General features: G+C 37.7%; 1 protein-coding gene across 1 annotated transcript in view; it reads right to left on the bottom strand.

Annotated features, from left to right (window-relative positions):
• Positions 1-17222, bottom strand: part of C5 (complement C5) — a 78812-nt gene that overhangs the window by 56250 nt on the left and 5340 nt on the right. Inside the window, exons 3-9 of the mRNA XM_022578863.2 lie at positions 16770-16932; positions 11589-11659; positions 10034-10125; positions 7938-8020; positions 5523-5613; positions 3613-3727; positions 1904-2030 (exon numbers count right to left, since the gene is read on the bottom strand). Of these exons, the coding sequence (XP_022434571.2) occupies positions 1904-2030; positions 3613-3727; positions 5523-5613; positions 7938-8020; positions 10034-10125; positions 11589-11659; positions 16770-16932 (742 nt within the window). The remainder of the gene's footprint in view (positions 1-1903; positions 2031-3612; positions 3728-5522; positions 5614-7937; positions 8021-10033; positions 10126-11588; positions 11660-16769; positions 16933-17222) is intronic.

Genomic DNA, 17222 nt, shown 5'->3' on the forward strand with positions numbered 1-17222 from the left:
CCAGTGGCCTGAGTTTCAGTTAAATATGTATAAGGCATTAAGGAGAGAAGAAAGGGTAGGCCAGAGACTAAGCCTTACAGGGCATTCACCTTTAGAGAGCAGGGATATGGAGAGAAGTGGAGAAGACATAAAAGGAGAGCTTGAGGTAGAGAGAGCCCAGAGGGTCTACTAGAAAGACCCCAATAGTGTTTGTTACCCATTAGCTAAAACTTAAGCTAAACTATTAAGAATGATATACAAAGTTCTAGTATCCCCAAACTCCTTTCCAGTATTACATCCCTAATACCCCTACATATATATCCTATACTTCAGTGAAAGGAATGATCTGCTACTCTCAAAGATCAAGTTTCACATCCCACTCTTGGTATGTTCACTCTGTGAAGGGTGCCCCACTTCATCCTGGCTGTTATCCCTACCTCAAAACCCTACTTATCTTTCACAACAAGACCAATCATCTCCAGGACACCATTCTTGGTTGCTCAGCAATCACCTAGGAGCTCATCTTCTTCTGAAGGTCAGTAGCATTAAGCACTTTTCTTAGAGCACATATGGAATTCCTTCTTGTTCAGAGTTCTTTGTTTACTTGTCTTATAGATGCTTGTTTGTAAGCCACTTGAGTACTGGGATTACGCATCATTAATATTTGTAAGCCTGCATATTTAGCAGCACTCTTTGCATATCTAATAAATACTGCTTAAGCTGAATTTGTTTGTAATAAATTGAGAAAAATAAAAGTAACAAAGAAACATTAAAACAATGTCAAAAACACAGCCAGGGCAGGGAGTATAAAGTCATCATCATTCTCCCACATCTATTGAGCATCAGATGTATACAAAGTGTTTAATAACCCGATAATTACCTCAATTCTTCATTCTGCTACCCAGAAGGAAAATTTAAAGAGGTGGAAGGGGACTTAGGAATAATTTGGTCTAATAGTCATTTTATTGAAAAAAAAAGTGGCCTCAGTGTGGTTAAATTATTTGTTCAAGGTTGGTTGGGGATTCAATACAGACCTGAAAATATAAGTTACATTAGTAATCAAGACATATCAGAAGTAAGACAAAGTAACCCAACTTGGAGTAATAATTAATAACTATTAAAACCATTGGAGTGAGGATTAAGAGTACTATACAAGGTGCTAAGAATGCTAAGAAAGAAGTAGGTGGAGAAAAGAAGGAGGAGGAGGAGGGGGAGGAGGAGGAGGGGGAGAGGAAGAGGGAGAGGAGGGGGAGGAGGAGGGGAGAAGGAGGAGGAGGAGGGGGAGAGGAAGAGGGAGGAGGGGGAGGACAAAAAGGAGGAGGAGGAGGGGAAGGGGGAGGACGAGGAGGAGGAGGAAGAAGAGGTGCTGTTTTAAGTGCTTTGCATATACTGACTCTTTGATCCTCACCATAACCCTATGAGGGATACACTACTATTGGATCTATTTTAGAAACATTACCTCCAATTTTAAATAGAATTACTGACTATTACAGAAGAAAAGGGCTTTAGGATGCACTTTGCTCAACTCCATCATTACAGCTAAGGGGACGAAAACAATGATAGTAGTAATAACTTTCATTTGCACGGTAATTTATCAAATGTTTTTACACACATAATCTCTTTGATTTTGATTCTTACTGGGTGAGAAAATCGGGGTGCCAGATGTTCATGCCAGATAAGTTGCAGACCCACTTGGAATACCAGGTGGGCAGGTGTTATCCCATTCTTGCCAGTGAGGCAATAGAGACCCAGTGACTAGGGGGTGGCAGAGCTATACTCTAATCCAAGTTTTTAATGATGTAAAAAATAAAACTTAACTATAAAAGGAAGTAAACTGTGAAAGAACTGTAGAAATTATTTATACCTTGAAAATGCTGTCTAAATATTTCCCAAGAGAAAGTTTAAAAAAAAAAAACAAACTCACCTGTAGACTCTATGACTGTCACACCAATATAAAGGTACTTGTTGTTTAAATCTTCTAGACTGCCATAGGACAATTCTTTAATTGCTGTTTCAGAGTCAAATGTGACTCGAGCAATTCCATTTATCAACTGTTTAAAGGGGGAAAATGAAAGAGTTATTTCACAGAAGAATTTATAAGGAAAAAATGAACAAAATGTGCCTTTACTAGCCTCTCAATTGAAGACAAATGTCAGAGGAATGCTTTATTGTCACCACTAAAGTGAGTAAATGAGTCCACAGTTAAGCCCAGAATGTTATTTTCTAATCTATTTCTTTAGAATTTTGACACGGAAGCATCTTAAATAGCATTTGATTTCACAGGCCTTTTTTGCACTAGCTGGCAAAGATGACTTCTTCCAGTCACTGAGTCATCATCTTTCTAGACCTCTCAGCTTACTTTTGCTCTTAACTGAGAGTTTATGGGGTTTTATGATATTTACTTTGTACTTTGCTGCTTACATATTGAAACGCTAATTTAAAAACACACAATGGGTAATGGGATATGGGGTTAAGTCACATGATATTATTTAATTATTAACCACAACAGTAAAATAGATTTTGCGTTCTTTTTTCTTCTGAAATTGAGTGTTATGAGGCCAGGGGTTTTGTCTTATGTAGCTTTAAATCTCAGTGTCTAGCATAGAATCTTGCATTAAAAAGAGGCATTTAATTTATATCTTAAAGAAATAAAACTGTATTTTGAAAGAACAAAGGCTAAATTACTGATGATACAAACTACGTGAATATGCAGCAGTGAGCAAAATGACATGAACCCTTACCATCCACAGTATAATGTAAAGAACACTGAGCTAGAGAAAAGGGGACCAGGGCTCTGCTCTGTGCTCCAGCAACCACGAGCCCTTGACCATGGACCAATAACTTCCCAGTGAGTTCATTCATTCACTTATAAATTTTTATAGAGCACCTCCGTTTTGCCAGGAACCAGGCTGGCTCTGGGCATACAATGGGAATGATTCAGACCCCCAAAGAGTTTTGTGTAGAGAATGATAGAGAAGTAAATAAACCATACAATAAGAAGGGTTTCTCAGCACTATTGACCTCATTTGGACAGGATAATTCTTTGTTGTGGGGCACTGTCCTGAAGGAGTTTCACAGCATCCCTGGCCTCTACCCACTAAGTGCCCGTATGATCCTCTTCCCCAGTTGTGAGAACCACAAATGTCTCTGGACATTACCAAATGTCCCCTTGGGGGTAAAAGTCATCCCTGGTTGAGAACCACTGCAATAAAGTGTGAAACGTGCTCCACTGAGAGCGACTCAAGGCCTGAGGGAGTAGAAAGTGTGTCCGTATTGAGACAAAGAATGAGAAGGAATTACCTGGGCAAAGAAGAGGCAGGAGGGAGCAAAGGGAAAGAGCATTCCCAAGCAGAAGGAGCAGCTCTGCAAAGACCTGGAGGCAAGAGAGACTAGGGTAATTTTGAGAAACTGAAGTGACCAGTGCAAGGGAGAAGAAAGGGAGAGATGGGCTGGTGAGGGGAGCTGATGCCAAGGAAAGTGAACTTTATCCTAAGGATAGTGAGAAACCAACAGAGGATTTTAAGTTTCAATTTCCACACCTATATAAAATGAGAGATTGGACTAGATGAATTTTAAGTCACTTTCCATCTCTAGCATTCATGACGGATCTTTAGGTACAAGTAAATCTCTTACCACTGTGCTTTGCATTGCTTTTTGCATCATTTCTTTTTGATTATCTTTTAAGTCTTTTCTTATTCCAAAAGAGATATAAACGTCAGCCTCGTTGACGACTTTATTATAAAAATATCTGTCAAACAATCATACCATAAAATTGTTTTGCTAACAGGGTTACAATAATAAAATCTGGATAAAATATAACAATTCAAAATTACATAAAGCATTTGATACACTTTAAAGTGCCTTCCATCCACTGTTATATTTCATCCTCATAAAGCTACAATAATAAAGCCAAAGTACAGATTTTTATTACTATGTGCTAGATGAAAAAAACTGATCTTGAGGAGATCAAAAGAGTCAGGTCTGGGGCCCTTTCTTACAGGACACATCACTTCTTCAATGATTTTGATACCAGTGGAGAGCCGCTCTTTATCTTCTTTTATGTTTTTAAAAGCAGCATGTCCGATCTCAGAGTTATATGTTCTTTTTTAAAATTCTAACTGCATACTTCCTTTTTTAGTTTAGAATTAAAGTAATAATAAAGAAAACTTTCTGCACAGCAAATACTATAGCAAGAGCTAACTTTCCTTATTCATAGTTTGAACAAAAAAATAAGTCTCTCCATTAAAAGAAGTCAATTTCTACAATTCTCTGTCAAGTGAGCCTTTTATGCTGGTTTAGATTAAGGGACAAACACTCTATCTGAGGAATAAATGCTAGTAAGAGAGGCAGTATAGGGTAGCATTTGAGGGCATGTATTCTGGAATGAGACAGGCCAAGTGACTTACTAGTTGTATGATCTTGGGCAAATTACTTAACATTTATGTACCTCCGTTTTTCCATTTGTAATGTGGGGATAGTAACAGTATCTACCTCATAGAGTTTTCGTAAAGCTTAAATGAGGTAATATGTACAGAGCGCTTTCAAAAGTGCTTGACACATATAGCTATATAAATCGGTTAATGTTATTAATAACTACAGTATATCGTCATTTTTAAATGACCTAAGCTTTTGTGGTAGATTGCTTGCAAAAATAACCCCAATTCTCCACCTCTCCATGTATCCACCACTTTTGCAGCTCCTTGGGTGTGAAGGGAGTCTATTTCCTTTGCGCTGGTCTTGTAATTTGCTTTGGTCAAAAGAATGTGTTGAAAGTGATGGTGTGCCAGTCCCAAAGTGTAAACCTCAAGAGGACTTTTATGCTCCCATTTTCTCTCTTTGAGCATTGCTGCTGCTACAGGCTAGCCAGTTGGTTGATGAGAAACACACATGATCCAATCATCCTTGTAGCTTCAGTCAACTGCTAGCCAGCTGCCAGGCATGTAAGACCTCCCTAAACCAGCTGGCCCCCAGCTGACCTGCCAACTGACTGCAGGCACATGGGCGAGCCCCACTGATGTCGGCCTGGCCCAGATCAGCAGAACTGCCCAGCTGACTCGTAAATGGCTATGGTTTTAAGGCATTGGACCTTAGAGTAGTTATGCAGCATTAGCTGGCTGATTAAGCCATTAAAAATGACAAGAAGTGAAGGTTTCATATCTCAGTCCCAATATCCTAAGTCATGCTGGTTCCTAAACATACACATTGAACTTAAATCTTTAGGATTTCCCCCCCCCCCGGTGAATAACCAACAAAGCTAAAATCAGAATCAGCTAAAATCAGTATGAGCTAATAAACTATAGGCATAGTGTCTTCTCAATCAGTCGGTTTCAAAGTAATGGAAGACATTGCCACTAAATCACAGATCTCAGAGATATATAAATCTATCAACTCAACACATTGTATACCTTAAACTTGCACAATGTTATATGTCAATTATATCTCAATAAAACTGGAAAAAGATCACACATCTCACTCTGGGCAACTGTCACCAGAGTTGGAACTCAGTTCAGCTAGATAATCTGAAAAAAAAAAAACTTTCTTACCTTGCTTTTATAGTAATTTCAAAATTATTAAAGTCCTTATAACCAATGAAATTATTTTCTGTTTCTATTGAGATAGAAAAGTGTGGCAACACTGAAAATAAAAACAAAGAGGCAACATTACCATTTAATTTAGAGTAGTCTTTAAATCATAGCAACCAACTGTATTTCTGGATTAGTTGGATAAGCTGTTACATCAGCACAACATCCACTTTGTCATCATTATCATCAACAACAACACTATTTTTGGGGAGCCTCCCATTCTGCCAATCAGAGGTCAATCCATCCTCTATGTACTGGAAGCACTTCACTTATACTTTGATTTCAGCACTTATTATAGGCAATCGATTATTTCCTCCACTAGAGTATTGGCTCCTTGAAACAAAAAAGACTATTCTCTCTTTATCTTTGTATGTCTCCCCCTCTCATCCTTCTCATCAATCGCAAATATAGTATATGCTCAACAAATGTTTATTACATTCAAAATGGAAAAAGAAATTTCTTGCTTATTTAATATTTCCTTTTTTTTATCTAGTAGAAAAATCCATCCAGTCTCCAAATTTCAACATAAAACTCTCACTTTAGTCAAGAAGAGAGAGCTTACAATTAGCTACAAGAAAGAACCTTCATAAAAAATTAAAAATTAGGGCAGAAAGGAAGGAGGGTTTTTTCCTCTCTTTGGTATCTTGATTGCCCAAGAGAAAACAATTTCATCTGTCAAAATGGCACTGTCTTCTCTTTATACTAACTCAGACTGTGTACTGAGGCTTACAGATTCTAATTCTATTAACCTGCACAACAGTTAGTAGAAAACTGGGTGATTGTATGACCTTGATATTGTAGACAAAGGCTGACACAGGAGAGTAAGTGAGATAGTTGGCTTCAGATATGGCTTATGTGTTTTCTAGATGGTGAAAAACAGAAGAAAAAGAGCAATGCAATTTGTTGCTCTGGGCTGCATTCCTATGTTATTAAAGATCAAGACAGATGTGTTCTCCCCAGGATATGAAGTAGAGGAAAATATTTCATCCTTTCATCCAGTGCCTAGGTGCCATGTAGCCTGCATACTCCTGCCAACAGTGATATACCAATGAAAAGGACACAAACCCTGCCCTTAATGAGCTCACAGTCAAGCAGGGAAGACAGGCATAAGCGAAGAATTACACAAACACCTAAATGACAGATGACAGTTATGAAAACTGATATAAATAAGTACAGGGAATCCTTCCCAGGAAAAAGAATTTAGGGAAAACTTCACTGAATAAATGGCTTTTCAACTGAGACTTGAAAGGTGAGTAGGAGTTGGTTAGGCAAGAGGGAGAGGGAGGGTGTTGCAGGCAGATGGAATATCAAATGCAAAGTCACCATTCCTGGAGTGGTATAAATGAGGCTGAAAAGGAGGTGGGAATGAGGAGATACTGGGGACTTTTCAATAGAGAAATAACATGACAAAGTTTGCATTTCAAGGTTATTTTGGCTAATACCAAGAGAGAATATCTTTGAAGCAGAGATAGCAATTAGTGGGGGTTGCAGTAGACCAGGAGGGAGCCTGGTGGTAAAATCAATGGGTGGCTGCAGATAATAAGAGGCGGATGAATTTTTAGATATCTACAAGAAGCGGCAAAAACACTTGGAGGAAGGGGGATCAGTCAGGATTATATGTTATTTAGAGCCTATAATCTTTAAAGTTGAGTTCCATTATAATAAATTTGCTTTGTCACTGTTTGTTAATTGTTAAAATTCGTGTTATTTGCCACATTATTATGAGTCTCCTGGGGAATAAAAAAATGACTTCAAGAAAAAGAAAGTTAAATTTGATATCAGAGCACACAAATACTCTAGTAAACAACCACAAGAAATGGAAAGGTTAAGCTGTTTATATGTTAATTATTAGTCCATTAATATGATTGATTTCAAAATAAGAATATCTTAAATTTTTGGATCAATGTATTAGGAATTTGTGAGCTAGAAGGAAAATAGCACTGGACTAGGGGTAAGGAAATCCAAATGTTCTTGTTCTGTCACTAACTGGTTGTAATGAATTGAGTAAATCATCTATTAGTCTTATCAGGTTCTATTCACCTCAACTCTGATTGTTTAAGTTTCTCCTAAAATCATAATTCTGGAAAGGACCTTAACTAGTCAAGTTCCTCAGGGGATTACGTCTCTTGAGGCTCTATAAAGAGGAAGACAAGTCCAGAGAGACTGGTGTGCTTGTTCAGGGTTACCAAGGGCAGCTAGAACTAGAGCCTAGGCATTTGGACAACTCTTCCCACTCCCTTGAGCAGTACTTCTAACCATACCAGCAAGTGGCCTTATCTTCATCTGGGAGTGATTTTGCATTAAGTTCATTCATGAAAAGAATTATTGCAAAAATACTAACTCTTTATAGGTAAACTTTTAATTGTAAGAAATTACCATATTCTTTAATTTCAAAATATGCGGTTCCAGTTGTTGAAAAGTCTTCTTTATATTTAGCTCGAACTGTCCATACACCATATCTATGGAAGCAAAATATTTATAATTACAGAAGTCATCAAATGTTTTTAATTCACCCAAAGAAAATCTAATCAATTCCCATTTTAAAGAGAGAGAGGTAAGTAAAGATGTATATAGCCTACGTACTTTTTTTTGATGACAGATTTTAAAGCAATAAACAGAAATAACTGAGCATTTTCAAGATAATAGAAATTACTTAGTAATTAGTTTTCATACATTGTGATTTTTTTCAGGTATTTTTATCTCAATATAATAGCTTTGATTTGAAGAGCTTATGATACTTGAAAATTTACTAATCCTGGAGCTTAATTATACTAACATAATACTAAAATCCACCCTGTAGTAGAAAATCCATAACAATGTCTCTAGAAACATATAATACAGGTCAAGCCTATCCAGATGATAAAATTCACACTTCACATAAATGAAATTTTGGTTGGGGACAAAATATGGTTTGTTTAAAGAGGAAAATGATCTGAGTTTAACAACCTTCATTCAAAAATATTGACTGAGAACTGGATTAAGCACTGGAGATAAAAAATGAACAAGATAGAAGAGATCCTGTCTTCCCAGAGTTACTAGTCCATGGGAGTCCAAATTCCCACTTTTACGTTTAATAGCAGATTGGACTTGAGCAAATTACTTAGATTCATTTGTGAAATGGGAAAAATAAAATCTATCTTGCACACTGGTCATGCAATCAATAAAGTTTAATATTATGGTTATCATCATCATTTACACAAAGAACATTTATCAAGTGCCTGTTATGTTGAGGTGCTAGTGATTCAAAAGTGACCAATATGGACAAGACTCCTGTCCTCAAGGAGTTTACAGTCTAGTGGGGAATAAAAGGCAAGTAAATTAATAAATAATTACTTACAAGACTGAGATAAGTGCCATGAAGAAAATAAACAAGAGAGTAAAAGGAAGAGAGAGACTACATTAGATCATGCATCCAGGGATAGCCTCTTTGAAAAGGGAGCATTTACCCTGTGTCCTAAAGAATGAAAGGAAGCCAGCCTTGTAAAGAGCAAGGTGGAGTACATTCTAAGCAGAAGGGACAACATGTGCAAAGGTACTGGGGTAAGACAATACTGGTCATGGCTGACATAATCTGTCATGGAGCAAATGACAGAAGATGAAGTTGGAGAAATGATAATAATTATAAAATAACTGGACAAATTCTGTGCTATGGAGTGTGTAATATTTTCAAGGAAGTACAAAATTTAAAAATTATCCAAATGATTTAAATCCCCCAGTTTCATCCAAATTTCTAGAAAATCTTCAGTACAGTGAATTAACTGCAAACTCGATTCTAGAGGGCAGACAAAAATGACCATAAAAAGATTTTGCTTTAAAGTGATATTGTAGTCATTTTATAGGTGCACTTATCTTATTTGTCCTCCTCTAAGTTCCTTGCAGACAGGGACTGTGGATTCTTTATTTCCGTTTTGAATTTCTCATTCCCGTTGTACTTTGCGTATACCAGGAATGTGTTCACTAAATTTTTTTCACATTGGGTTCTGTTCTTAATCCTTTAGCATGTGGCCAAATGGAGGAAATTAATTACACCCTCCCTCTTGAAATCTGTCTTCTGGTATTCTGTGCGGTAAAGACTACAGGGGACCAATATTTTTATAACTCTCAGAGCTAGGCATGGGATAATACCAGCCTTTTAGACTGATAGTCTATTAGATTCCTTGAAGGGTGGAGGGTTGACGGTTTTGATGGGAAGAAAAAAAAAAAGGCCTGGGGACTGTTTTTTGCCTCTTCCAAATTTTAATTTCTATACGTAAAGAGGATTGGTAAGAAGTATTGGGAGTGGTTTGTTTGTTTTGCCAGAACCTGAGCCTAGCTTCTAATAAGACTTGAAAAGAGTTTGTATATCCTCATTTCCTTCACACCTACTCTTTGTTAACACTAGGTGGCTCCATTTGACTGGTTATCTACCTCACAACCAAAAGTTCCAGATGTGCTTTTTAGAGAAAACTTTATTAACAAATACTTTAAAATACTTAGGATTAGATGGAATCTTGAAGTCAGGAAAAGAGACAATTCCAGTATAATCATTTTCTTCTACCATGTCAACTTCTGATCCTTCAGGATCCTTTGAATAAAAACAAACAACTTCAAATCACATAAATCACATTTTTAAAATTAACTGATTATATTGTCTTTTTCTTTCTTTTTTTTGCGGCATGCGGGCCTCTCACTGCTGTGGCCTCTCCCGTTGCGGAGCACAGGCTCCGGACACGCAGGCTCGGCGGCCATGGCTCACGGGCCCAGCCGCTCCACGGCATGTGGGATCTTCCCGAACCGGGGCACGAACCCGTGTCCCCTGCCTCGGCAGGCGGACTCTCAACCACTGCGCCACCAGGGAAGCCCGATTATGTTGTCTTTGATCTACAGAAATATTTACTAACAAATATCCATGTCTTCAAATTAAATATGAAGGAGGAAAATCATTTAAATGTTGTGAAATGCAAATATGGTTAATTTAAGCCACTTCCCTCCCTCTTTTTGGACCCTCTTCCATCTCCTGCGTCACGGGGCGGGGGGGGGGGGGGGGGGGGGGCGGAGTAAATCAGTGTCCAGGGTATCCTAGTCTCAGTTATCTAGAAGAGATTCAACTCTCTATTGTACAACTAAAAAAAAAAGAAGTATGACAAAAACTGATGTTATAATGTATGAAATATGAACTTACATGCTTTACAGATACCTGAATCTAAATTTTGTATGTGTTCATCTGAAGCTTTCCAAAGCAAATATGCTGTAAAATGCATTTATTAGCTGGACATTTTGTAAGTTTGCAGTCTATGTCAGTAGTTATCCACCACAATCTTGGAACACTCTGGATGCTTCTCAAGTAATTCATTATAAAATAGTCAGATGTTAAAGTTTGTGAAAGTTTTATGATTTTTGTAAGTTATGAAGGATTCAAGGTTATTCCGATACAATCCTCTTTTTCATTTGTGCTCTGTTAAGGTTTTCGGGTTTTTGGTTATTTGAGTAGGAGGAAAGGTACTGCAACCTATAGTGAAGGACCAATTACTAGTACACCTACTGTTAATAGGTGAACAGTTATCTCCCCACAAAAATTTGTAGGGTTGTGACACGAACTGGGAAGACCATGGGAGTTTATTTCACATGTGCATATCATCTGTTACATATGTCATGGCTGATGAAAAGCTGATAACAGCTGATCTTTATCTCATGGGTTAGCACTATTTTTCATGTGTTAGTATGTTAGTTACTAAAGCCTAAAGTGCTCAAGTGTATTGTACAAATAAAAAATCTCAGACATAATAGGCATTCAACTAATTCTTAGTGATTGATCAGTGTTCTTCAAGAAATAAATCATGAAGGATATATTTAAATGATTTAGTTCAAAACATAACTTGTTGAGATTTCGTTTTCATGAGGTTTTTACATATTGTAGAGGTATAAACCTACAATTTTATACTCACAGAAGGTGTTCAATAACCATTTCCTGAACACCGAATGAGTTAGTATGGTGTGAGGGCAGGATTATGGAACAGAGTATCTCATCCAAATAAATAACGTACTTACTATGAAAGTTAAGACAGTTTCTCTTTTGGCTGGCTTCAAGTCATCATTCAGTGAATAAACTCTAACCTTTACTGTAAGAATAATTGATAATCATCAAAAACTTTGCTAAGCACAGTATTCTGATGTTTTACAATAATCACCCTTAAAAGAGATGAGCTTCATTTTAAAAATTCAATACACAGTCATACATGAAAATCCATATTTAAAAGAAAGGAAAAGTTAGTTTGTAGACATATACATACCAATGATTTTTTTTCTTTTAAAGAGAATCCTTTTGGATTCCTTTAAAGAGCTACTTTCTAGTGAATTTAAAGTACAGTTCACTTTATTAAAATATATTTACATACATCTTTTGGGGAATAAATATATAGTACAAAATTAGTTATATCTGTAATTAGGCCACTGTTTAATAAAGAATTTCATAGTAGGGACTTCCCTGGTGGTCCAGCAAATAAGACTCCGCGCTCCCAATGCAGGGGACACGGGTTTGATCCCTGGTCAGGGAACTAAGATCCCACATCCAGCATGCCACACGGCATGGACAAAAAAAAAAAAAAAAGAATTTCATAGTAGCAAAATAGTGATGTCTACCATATGGTTATATGGGAGTATAATAAATTGTCTCATATTAAAGTTGAAGATTTTAATGGAAAATTAGGTAGTTTGTTTCAGACATTATATATACACTCTTACAACAAGGCCCCAAATTGTCTCTTATTGTTACTAAAGATAGCACTGAATTCTATGGTTTTGTTATATTTATTGAGGCAGATCCTACAATTGTTCTCTCATTGTTAAAAGAATAATGGCAGGGGCTCAATAACCATGAGTTCTCTTCCACTTCTGTCAGTTAATAGATCCCCACCTTTTAAAAAAAAGCATCTGCTTAGCTTTTAACTCATAGCTGCTTGAGACGTGCTGATCTAGTTCCTTCCAATGACATATTATAATTTCTCTAGGGTTTTACTGATGCTCAAATCATTTCATGGCCAAAACTTTAACCACAAAATAAAATTGGGCTGATGCCATAAACCTTTTAAAGCGTCGGTATTATGCAAAGCTCTACACAAGAAGCCACGTGTTAAGCGCTCTAAAATTTGTTTCACTATACCATAAGATCAAAGCAAAATGCTCAGTAAATCCCTCCACTCTGCTGTCCCCTCACCCCTGTCTCTCTCCTCGAGTCTTCCCTCCTGCTTTATGAACATACCTGGTCCAGGCCTGAGCATCACTGGGATGCTGCCAGAGGCAGTATGCCACAAAAGTTAAGAGCTCAGGCCCTTGAGTTCAAAACTTGGGTTTCACTCCTGCCTCTGCCACTTTCTAATGTGACCCAGAGCAGGATACCTAATCCCTCTACACCTTAGTCCCTGCATCTGTAAAACAGGACTGCTAGTATCTGCTTCATAGTATGTGAGCCTAAATGAGACAAAGCTTTTGCATAACCCGGCACATAATAACTAATCAATAAATGTTTATTATTTTTATTTTATACTACTTCTACGGCTACTACTTGTCCACTTTCTAACCCATTTTGTGTTAGGTTAGAAAATTAATCTTGTCTTCATAGCAATGGTGTATCAAAGGTAAGATTAATAATTTTTTTTGTACCAAAGATATAGCTTATTAATTTAAAAATGTATATTGAATGCCTTCTATGTGCAGACACTATGCTAGGCACAGAGATATGGTGGTGACAAATCAGACATGGAATTCCTCTAATGGAGTGGAGGAGAGAGGCAAACACAAGATGACACAAGTAAATGTAAAATTCCAGGGGTAGGAAGTGCTATAAAAGACACTGCCTGGCTTTCTGAGTGTGGAAGAGGGAGTTTTGAAGCAGAGAAGGCTGCCCTTTATGGGATGGCACGTAAGGGTTGAGTAGGAGTTAAGAAGGCAAGGAAGGGGCATGAATATACCAGGAAGAGGTACACAAGCTTTACTGTGGATAGGAAAATGGTGTGAGAAAGCAACTGAAAAGAGGTCAGCTTGCCTGGTGTCCACCGATGAAGGGGAACATGGTGGGTGATAAGGTTGGAGGGGAAGGCAGGACACAGGCTGTGTGAACTTGAAGGATTTTGGTCAATACTCTGAAGGCCTTTGTCCTATAAAGGCTTGAAGATTTAAGCCTCTATCCTAAAGATGCTTATAAGAAAAATCCCTCAACGATCTTCAGATTAAATGTGTGCATTGGGACATTAGAGCTATAAACAGCAAGATGTAATCGATTTTTAAAAGAATTACTTCTCAATAATTCTTTTTCTTCTGTGTAAATAAGGCTTTACGCTATTCCACAGATTCAATGATAACGGGAAATACTTTCCTAGTGCTTACTCTGTGGTAGGCAGTGTTTGAAGTATTGACACATATGAATTCACTTAACTCTCACAACAACTCTATGAGGTAAGTTCTATTATTATCTCCATTATACAGATGAGGAAAATGGGGCTCAGAAGTATTAACTCACACAGGGTCACAGAGCTAATAAGAGCCCAAGCTGGGATTTGAACCCAACAATCTGGCTCCAGAGTCTGCTTTTAACCACTATACTTCACTACTTCTCAGTAATGAGTCAACATTTATTTATTTATTTTAAAAGATTTATTTACTTTTTAATTTTTATTTATTTATTTTGGCTGCGCTGGGTCTTAGTTGTGGCACCCAGGATCTTTGTTGTGGCATGCGGGATCTTTTAGTTGCAGCATGCTAACTCTTAGTTGCGGCATGCATGCAGGATCTTGTTCCCTGACCAGGGATCGAACCCCGGCCCCCTGCATTGGGAGCGCAGAGTCTTACCCACTGGACCACCAGGGAAGCCCCAATGAGTCAATATTTAGAGGAGTGGCTTCCCTGGTGGCACAGTGGTTAAGAATCCACCTGCCAATGCAGGAGACACTGGTTCGAGCCCTGGTCCAGGAAGATCCCACATGCTGCAGAGCAACTAAGCCTGCAAGCCACAACTACTGAGCCCGTGTGCCACAACTACGTGCCTAGAGCCCATGCTCTGCAATGAGAAGCCACCGTGCACCGCAACGAAGAGCAGCCCCCACTCGCCACAACTAGAGAAAGCCCGCGCACAGCAATGAAGACCCAACAGAGCCAAAAATAAATATATTAAAAAAAGAAATTTAGAAGAAACTTCTCTAGTTCTCCTCTATGATTAGAATAGATGAGGATATCACATCTTCTTACACTAAAGTTCCGACAAAGAAATAACATATGAGGCTGTTCTTAATTTTTTTTTAAGACTTTTTTGATGTGGACCATTTTTAAAGTCTCCATTGAATCTGTTATAATACTGCTTCTGTTTTATGTTTTGGTCTTTTGGCCACAAGGCATGTGGGATCTTAGCTCCCCGACCAGGGATCGAAACCACATCCCCTGCATTGCAAGGTGGATTCTTAACCACTGTACCACCAGGGAAGTCCCAAGGCTGTTCTTAAGGAAAGCCTTGATAGCTAAGAGAGGTCCCAGGCTCTGGGTATCAGACTACTTGTTGGACAAAGATGAGGATGCTAAATAGTAGGTAGTGTCAACAGGACCCAATTAATGAAGCTTCCTCTAACATAGGAGGAACACAAGGGTATGGATATATTTGTTTCTGGGTATGATGTTTAAAAAGGGCCCAAGCTTTATGGGCAGAGACTATCTCCATGTACACCAAGTCATCTTGGAGTCAAGAGAGTACTATTCTGGCTATGATATTCTGTCCAAGCTGAAAGCAACACCCCACCCTCTCTAGGCCTTTCCTTTCGGAGCTGGTCATAACAGGAGCTCCTGCTAAAAAGGTAGTGGTGCAGGCCTGTTCCACCCCATACTATCAACATCAACCAATATGCAGCAGGTATCTACTACCTGAAATGTTTTCAACAAAGCTGGCTGGTCCTGCCTCCCTTCCTCTTTCCTTCACCAATAATGTCATTATTGAAACTCCATAACCTCCCCCTTCCACATACAGTTTTCTCATAATTCCATCTCTGATGTTCTCAAAAGTTAATTCTGGTAACAGGGAGTGATGGAGGAATTGAAGGTTTTGCAGACACATGAACATATGTGGTCAGCATTCACACTTTTCTGTGTTTATTGTTGGTTTCTTAGGAATAAATCCAGTCAATTGTCAATCCCAGAGTTTTGACTGGCTATCCTGCCCTTTCCCCCTCTAACAGATAAACCAAGAATACAAAACAATGTTCTAATAGGAACTTTCTTTAGGCAGATCCCTTTAGAAAATTAATATCCATATATTTCTGTGATTTAGTTTATATTTCGCTGAAACATCTGATTCTTAGGGTTTGATTTGTTTTCTGAATTTGAGGATTAGCTCCAAAGTAATAGACCTTTTTTTATGATCACTGCTTTATAATAAATTATCTTCTCATTGCCAAAATAATATTTGCAGTTACATCTTAAACTTGTTTAATAATAAGACCTAACACTACATTTCACAATTCTTAAATAGATTTTTTTCTACATGGGAATAACTGATGAGGTAGATAATATAATTGTTAATTTTTGCCATTTCCATATGAATTTAAGATTTATATTTAAAATCAAATTTAAAATTAAATTCTGTTTGTTTAACAATTTCTGTATGAATTTAAAATTAAAATGATATTTATAAGTGTAAAAATCACTGGGAATTGAGACTCTTTTGAGCAAGTTGGAAACCTATCTCCGCTTAAATTCAAGTTTTAAAAAACTCTACAGTGATATTGGCCAGTAATTTTCTTTTTTTGTGGTATCTTTGTCTGGTTTTGGTATCAGGGTGATGGTGGCCTCATAGAATGAGTTTGGGAGTGTTCACACTGCTATATTTAAAATAGATAACCAACAAGGACCTACTGTATAGCACAGGGCCCTCTGCTTAATATTCTGTAATAACCTCAATGGGAAAAGAATTTGAAAAAGAATAGTTATATGTATATGTATAACTGAATCATTTTGCTGTATACTTGAAACTAACACAACATTGTAAATCAACTATACTCCAATATAAAATAAAAATTAAAAATAAATAAAAACTCTTCCCCACATCCAAAGTTCAGTTTAAATAAATGCCATCATCATTTACCCAGCTGCTCAAGCTTGGGGAAAAAAACCCAAAAACCTCTACAGTATAGTGTCAATCCCAATCCCACTCCCCCCCCACCCACCCAGAGAGAGAAGCATTTTATAATCTACCTGACTGGTGTGGAGTGTAAACAGGTTTGTCTGTATGAATGAAGAGGAATCCATTGTCATAGGTTATTGGCATTTTTTTTGATTTTGAAAAATGCTTTGATACAACATCCAAATACACATGTGAAACTGGGTCTTGTCCTCCAGACAATTGTTTGGGTTGTATCTGTAAAAGACAATGTTGATGGAAAAGAGTATAATAATTTTAAGGATATAAAACATGTTATTTAAAAAGTAGTATAGGAGCCAAAGTAGTAAATAAATTTTGCCCAAAGCCCTTCAATATCAAATGTCATAATCAACATTTAGCTTTAAGCAATTAAAATTTTTTCGGGGGCTTCCCTGGTGGCGCAGTGGTTGAGAGTCCGCCTGTCTATGCAGGGGACACGGGTTCGTGCCCGGGTCCGGGAAGATCCCACATGCTGCGGAGTGGCTAGGCCAGTGAGCCATGGCTGC

Source organism: Delphinapterus leucas, chromosome 6 (assembly GCF_059928025.1).
Source record: "Delphinapterus leucas isolate spDelLeu-1000000601 "Yukka" chromosome 6, BTC_Dleu_Yukka2, whole genome shotgun sequence".
NCBI lineage: Eukaryota > Metazoa > Chordata > Mammalia > Artiodactyla > Monodontidae > Delphinapterus > Delphinapterus leucas.